The 7,298-nt window shown below is 42.8% G+C and overlaps 1 protein-coding gene across 1 annotated transcript; it reads right to left on the bottom strand.

Annotated features, from left to right (window-relative positions):
* Positions 1–821: 821 nt before the first annotated feature.
* Positions 822–7,081, bottom strand: RAB7A (RAB7A, member RAS oncogene family). Its single transcript, XM_056855655.1, has 5 exons — positions 6,975–7,081; positions 5,567–5,693; positions 3,478–3,696; positions 2,967–3,095; positions 822–2,144 (listed from the first exon to the last, which is right to left on the bottom strand). Exons 1-5 carry the CDS (start codon positions 7,025–7,027, stop codon positions 2,049–2,051), a joined length of 624 nt encoding a protein of 207 aa, XP_056711633.1. The 5' UTR covers positions 7,028–7,081; the 3' UTR covers positions 822–2,048.
* Positions 7,082–7,298: the final 217 nt, after the last annotated feature.

Below are 7,298 nucleotides of genomic sequence, written 5' to 3'. Positions count from 1 at the left end.
TTGCCTTAACAGTGTTACTTCCTAGATATACAGGCTTTGCATTACCTGTGCAGAGCTAACTGTGATCACGTACAATGACAGGAATGACTTGAAGGTCACTTTAAGATGGGATCTGAATATGCAGAAATGGTCTGCATTTTTAATAACCTGTAGTCGTTAAGTGGGCCTTAAAAAATCAACAGCGCTATTGTTGAGGGGTTCTGAACAAGAGTATACTTTCAAGCCACCAGCCTTGATGCTTTTCAAAGTATATTACGAACATTAGGTCTTTGAGATGTTCTGTAACAGGCAGCATTTGGCAGTTAATAGTTCAAACAGTTCCACCATAGTATAGCTAAACCTCACCTTCCAAAGTAAGCAAAACATTTTGAAAAAGGTTTAAGAAAGTATATTTCTGCTGGTGTGGAAGCTGCTATGTGGCCTCTGTTGAGTTTGTGACACAGGACAATTTTCCAACATGCAGTTAGCGCAATCTAGTGATACAGAAACTACAAGAAACAGTTATGCTGTTTTGTGATAATCATGAGAAGTGTTAGTACTTGTTAGTCTTTGTAGTAAGAGGTATATATTAGTTGTTCACTGTAATATATGTTTTGAGAGAGAATTCTCTGCTGTTAAGAATAACGAGGTAATTATTCTATAGCACTTATACCTACCCTAGTTTTCCAAATATTTGCTGGTGTTCAACAGACAGCTGTGGTCCTAGATACAAAGGCATACTAATGTGAAATGGATTGTTAACACTAGCAAAGGACCAAAACCAGATTAAAGTTAGCTCAGGAGCTACCCTAAAGAGACAGAAAATAGAAACAGGGAGCAAGTAGTTTTGTTCTTGTTAAGTTTATTGGCATGTTTCTTTACAGAACAGCTCTGCCTACGTACTAGAATGTAGACCTCTGGAAAAGAGGAGAAGTACTCCATTTAAGAAAGCTACAAATGCAAGAACAAAGAAGAGGGCAGGAACAAAGTTGCCAAGTTTTTTCATTCCAGAAAACTCTATATTAAAGAACAGTAAGATAGATGGGAAAGAGAAAGGAAAAGTTTGAGCTGTCTAGCCAGAATGACCATTACAACCTAGATGGAGCTTTTCCTTCAAGAGTCAAATATCTTGTCTTGGATTCCTCTTTATAGCTGCAAAGCCAATAATGAAAGGGGTAAAAGGCAAACACACACAATGATCGTTCTGAAAGCTGTATTTAATTCTGAAGTCCAATAATCCAGAGTGCAAGGTTATGCAAATCATCCTCCGAAGGGTTTAGCTACAAGAAGCTAGACAATAGGGATTTTTTTGCCAGTTGAGGAAGCTTTTTGGCTCTTAAATCAATCAAAATGTTTACATAATTCTTGCTTCTACTGTACAGAATACTGCCTCTATCGGGACTTGTGTTGCTAGCACACTGCACTCCACAAGTGTCCTGTTCCATTTCCTAAACCTGTGTTTCGGTACTTAAACATGAAATTCAAGAATTTTACACTAATTTATACATTTTAATTGGTTGCATATATTAACATGTACTATAAGATTTTTCCTAAAGAAGCCATTACATAATACGTGGATACTGTAAAAAGATTTGATTAGTTAAAAGTAACAAGCATTAACAGATACATACAAAACTCAACCTAGTTGGACTGAGTGCTGAGTTTGCGATGGACTATGGGTAATCAGCCTTTCCAGTTGCAGCCTTCACCGGGGGAGGGGGGGGGAACACAAGACAATTAAAGGTAAATCGTTACAGATCATCTGTACACAGTTTCTTTCCATTGGACACCTGAAAGCAGCTTAAGTTCCAAACATACATAAGAATTTCCTTTTTAAACTAGAGAAGAAAGGTTTGCTACCATGAAATAATGTACTGGGATGTAGGGACATTGATGGGAGTTGCACAGAGGAATGGGTTTACAAGTCGCTCATGGTAGAGGGGTGATTTTGGCCACTGAAAGTGGGAGCTCTCGTTTTCTTTTTACACAGAAAAGAGGGGCTGTGTGTTTGAAGGCCTAAGTGTGATATCCGTTTGTGAAGGACTGTGCTCAACCCCTCCAGCCCCACCTCAGCAGCTGCAGCCCTCTGCGGGGGTCTTTGCTCGGTCATTCTTGTCTAGTTTGATGGGTTCGGGAAATTCGTTGTAAAGCTCCACTTCGGTTTCCTATCAAGCAAGAAGAAGCCATCACCAACGACAGTTCAGCCCAAGTTCAACAGGATACAGATGCATGGTGCCATTCTGAAGCCCCCATAACCCTCCCTCCAAAAAGCCAAGGCATCAGGTCTATAGGAAGCAGGGATCTTCTCCGGGATAAAAGGCCTCAGCCAAATTGTCACTTCCCGTTATGCCGGAAAATGATGAATTAACATGGCCGTGCACAGTGCATCTAGCTGGGCCACATACTCAAGACCCAACAAAAAGTTCTCCAAGTTCTGAAAATACAATGAAGCTTGCCATTGTGTGTAGGGCCCACAATAACCCTTTTTTAACTTGGCAAATAATCAGAGTTGGAAAAGACCACCAGGGTCATTTAGTCCAACCCCCTGCACAATGCAGGAAATTCATAACTACCTCCCCCCCCACACACACACACCCCCAGTGACCCCTACTCTACACCCAGAAGTTGGAAAATAAAACCCTCCAGGATCCCTGGCCAATCTGGCCTGGAGGAAAATTGCTTCCTGACCCCAAAGTGGCGATCGGCATGCAAGAAAGGGCCACGAGAGCCGAACACTGATGCAAACCTTCCCGCCCTCCCTTCTCATGATCTGCCTAAGATCATAGAATCAGCATTGCTGACAGGCATGTGGCATTTTTGGCCAAAGAGGGCTTTGATACTACACCAGGCTAACAAATACGTACGGAGGCAGCCACGCTCCCATCAAAACTACTCCCTGCCTCAACACCTCACCTTCACCCAGCACAATCCTGTTTAGACCTCTGTGGGCTGCCACAAGAGGCCACTGGATAGCGCCGCTGTCATACCTGTTTAAGTGCATTTCGTGCAATTGTCTGGAAAGCTTGTTCCACATTAATGGCCTCCTTGGCACTGGTTTCAAAGTAAGGGATATTGTTTTTGCTGTAGCACCAGGCCTGTGCTCGTTTTGTAGTAACCTGTAACAGAGGCAGGATCCATTAAGTAGCGTCTCACTCTGAACCAGACTGGAATTCAGTGTTTATACATGCCAACCAATACCGATCTGTATGTGGTAACAAGCAGCAGGAGAATTCATTACCACTCAAACTGTGGAGCCTAGTATCTTGCACAAGTTCTTAGGCAACCTTGCACATTTAAGTGCTCACTTCCAAGATTAAAGCATAGCTTAACCATTCTCCTGAATAGAATATTACTGCAGATTCAAAGTTTCTACTCTTGAGTTCAGACACCCACGCTAAAGACATTGTGTCATTGTATAATATAGACCCAGCCAGCGATGGTGGATTCAGATTATTTGCTTTAGCAAAAGGATTCCGGTGGAAAGCCAGAAAATCTTACTTGTCTGTTTTCTAGGTCAATCTTGTTTCCCAGCACGACGAAAGGAAAGTTTTCCGGATCCCGTGGACTAGCTTGAATGAGGAACTCATCTCGCCAGCTGTCAAGAGTTTTGAATGTGTTTGGGGCCGTCACATCGAAAACCAGCACGCAGCAGTCTGCTCCTCTATAGAAGGCAACTCCCAGAGACTGAAACCGTTCCTGTCCTGCTGTATCCCATATCTGCAGAGATCAGAACATATAGGTTTAGGGACAGATTACCAATTTAGGGATGGGATCATATCCAGTCTTGTTGCCAGGGAACATATCAACTTCAACATTTGCCAGAGGTATGAACAGTGACATGGATCAGACTCCTATTTTAGGGGAATATCAAGTCTATGCAATGAAGTAGTCTATCTCTGAACTGATGATAGCTGAAACTAAAACTATAGTCTCCAGGAGTCTACAAATCTGCTTGCCAGGGCCAACTGTACCCTCTAGAGATGAAGAATAGATTCCCAATGAAATCTAGAGAAATCTGGGAAAGTGGAAGTCTTCTGTGCCAAGCTCTGAAGAAGGCAGATCAAGTTGAGGAAGGAAAGGCAGGCTCTGTTTCTACTCATTCTAAAGTCCAGTATAAAACCCACTTTCTGCCCATCCTCTAGCACACATAGAACTCAGGAGATAGGGTACTGGCAAGAGTAAATTTGGTACTGCTACTAAGCTGAGCCAAAATATACAGTATTCCAAAGTGATACCAATGCTTTAAGGGATTTAGAAAGAACATAAGAAAGGCCATGCTGGATCAGACCAAGGCCCATCAAGACTAGATGTCTGTACACAGTGGCCAACCAGGTGCCTCTAGGAAGCCCACAAACAAGACAACTGCAGCAGCATCCTGCCTGTGTTCCATGGCACCTAATATAATAGACAAGCTCCTCTGATACTAATATACTACACATGCTCCTCTGATACTAGAGAGAATAGGTATGCATCATGAGTAGTATTCATTTTGACTAGTAGCCATGAACAGTAGCCCCATTCTCCATGAACATGTCCACTCCCCTCTTAAAGCCTTCCAAGTTGGCAGCCTTCACCACATCCTGGGGCAGGGAGTTCCACAATTTAACTATGTATTGTGAAGAAATACTTCCTTGGGTCTGTTTTGAATCATGCCCTTCAGCAGATGACCCTGAGTTCTAATATTATGAGAGAGAAAAGCTTCTCCTTGTCCACTCTATACCATGCATAATTTTATAGACCTCTATCATGTCTCCCCTTAACCACCTTCTTTCCAAGCTTAATAGCCCTAAGCGTTTAACAGCTCCTCATAGGGCAGTTGCTCTAGCCCCCTGATCATTTTGGTTGCTCTCTTCTGACCCTTTTCAAGCTCTACAATACCCTTTTTTAGGTGTAGTGATCAGAACTGTACACAGTATTCCAAGAGTGGTCTCACCATAGACTTGTACAAGGGCAGTATGACAGCAGCAGTGTCATTCTCTATTCCTTGTCTAATTATGGCCAGCATGGAATTTGTCTTTTTCACAGCAGCTGCACACTGAGTTGACATCTATCCACTACCAACCCAAGATCCCCTTCTTGGTCTGTCACTGCCAGTACAGATCCCATCTGTGCATATGTGAAGTTGGGATTTTTTTTTACCCAAATATGCATCACTTTAAACTTGCTCACATTGAATCTCATTTGCGCTATCCAAGACTGTAAAAACTATACGTCCTCAATCAGCCCAAACTGTCTTGCATGTTGTAAATCACCTTAGACTTTTCCATTCAGTTTTCCTGCCAATGCACTTGTAGGCAGGTTACTGGCAAGTACCACTGCTGTTCGCTGGAGCCTGGAGAAGCTATCATTATTCTGAGTACCTCCAAAGCAAAGCACTGCTGTGGGGCAAACACTTAAATCTCCTCAGCTCAAAGCTGAAGTGAGGGGAAGGGCAAGCCCTAGCCTGTCAGGCCAAGTCCTGAAGTGTTCCCAGCACTCAAGTTCTATGTTAGCAAGCACTAGTTCTGGCTGGCTACTGAAGCCAGTCAAAACTCGCAGAGCCCTGCAGACCACACGGGCAGAACCAGAGGCACGTATTTCTCCTTACCTGCATTGTGACTAGCCTATCATCCACCATCACTTCCTTTGTGAGGAAGTCTGCTCCTATTGTAGCTTTGTACTGGTTACTGAACTTCTTGTTCACATACTGGTTCATTAGAGATGTCTTCCCCACCCTGTGGAAGATACACACTTGGATCATGCTTTTAGACAATATGTTGTTAGCCTAAGCCTACATACTGCAGCCAAGTTTCAGGATTCGAAGCATTTTTCATCTTAACCATGGTTAAATGTTAATCTGAGCTCAAGTTAAGATAGTATCAACCACTGACTCATCCATCAAAAGCAGAGGGGGAATTAGGGTCAAAGCTACCCTAAGGTAAATCATCAGGCAGAACTGGTCAAAGGGCTTTTCCCTTGAAAAACTGTGTGGCTGCTCATCCACTGCTTGGAGAGAGCACTGCATCGGGCATGCACAGGCCTTTGACCTTAAAGTATTTAACTGTATTGCACAGCAAAGCCGCTCCATTTGCTAATGAAGCCAGCCCTGTCTAAACTGGCCCATCTATCAGCAATATTCAGCACATAACTACAATGAATTCATGCTACAAGTATCTCTTTGCAGAGGTAACTAGGATCTCCAGAGATTCTAGGAGTCACATGTACTCTGGAGCATTCTATTCCGAGCCTGAACTAAATGACATAAGATTTGTTTATTAAGGGTAGAACTAGAGTCAGATTACAGCCCTGGCAGCCAAGTCCGGAACTTTTTTTCCACCAGCACATCTTGAGAACAGAACTGCTGCACGAGTAACAACCCATTTGCAATAGGCAGCTACTTAGTATTCTACAACTTTGAAGAGCATGGCTTTGTGAATATTGCTCTGGAAGTGTGTGGCAGTAGGGTTATCGAAGAACCTGAATTTACTCAGCCGTTGTACATGCAGAGTGGATGCTTAACCAGCAGGTTTAGCACTTGTGGGCATCACCTGCATTTCATCTATTATTCTGCAACCACAGCTTTTTGGTCAGCAAATAAGAAGCATGGTCCTAGAATTCTACCACAATATGGTTTTAGATTTCTCTTTTCTTGGTAATTTAGTTTTGTAGTTTGACAGCATCCTAGAAGCTAAATGCTGTCCCAATCTGATGTAGAAGATTGTTTCCTCTAACTTGAGAGATAGTCTCATCTCCTAACTCCTCTTCTATTTTGAGGTCATTCATATAATGCAAGCAGATTTGCTGGCCTAGATACCTTTGTCCAGTAAAAGTTTACATTTCAACTCTGTTAGAGGGGAGGGGAGCGGGGAACCAGCATGGCTCATTGCACTACTGTATAAGACACAGGTTCCTGCTCCCGAGGGGCTTACGGTATTCTCAGTTAAATGCATCTCAAGTGATCCTTATGAGCCAACTACACCAGCCATTTTTACTAACACCGTACTGGTAGTACTCACCCCGAGTCTCCGAGGATGATGACTTTGAGTAACACTTTCTTTCTAGAAGTCATTGTTCAAATACGGAGTCCTGATGAACAGGTCAAGGGCACTTGCTGGACAAAGACAGAAATCAGAAGTTGAGATGCAGGATAGAAGTTACTGATTTTCAAAACATAGGACTGCACAAGCTGGGTATTTACTACATGTCCAATTACAGTATGAACCTTTCAGGTTTGAAATCATTACTGGTAGAATTTCTCATGATGGCTTTTCAAGCCCAAAGAAGCTAACTAGGACAATAATTCTAAATACCACAGAAAGAGAAAAGCAAAAGCCAGGGTA

This window comes from Euleptes europaea, chromosome 1, assembly GCF_029931775.1.
Source record: "Euleptes europaea isolate rEulEur1 chromosome 1, rEulEur1.hap1, whole genome shotgun sequence".
In the NCBI taxonomy this organism is placed as follows: domain Eukaryota; kingdom Metazoa; phylum Chordata; class Lepidosauria; order Squamata; family Sphaerodactylidae; genus Euleptes; species Euleptes europaea.
Note: the sequence above shows the minus strand (reverse complement) of the source record. Positions and strands in the feature narration are given on the sequence as shown.

Excerpts from the sequence above, each read along its gene's own strand:
- RAB7A (XM_056855655.1), bottom strand. The coding sequence starts at position 7,027 with ATGACTTCTAGAAAGAAAGTGTTACTCAAAGTCATCATCCTCGGAGAC. Across the intron at positions 5,694-6,974 it reads ATCATCCTCGGAGACTCGGG|GGTGGGGAAGACATCTCTAA; the intron begins GTGAGTACTACC and ends TATCTTCCACAG. Across the intron at positions 3,697-5,566 it reads ATAGGCTAGTCACAATGCAG|ATATGGGATACAGCAGGACA; the intron begins GTAAGGAGAAAT and ends TGATCTCTGCAG.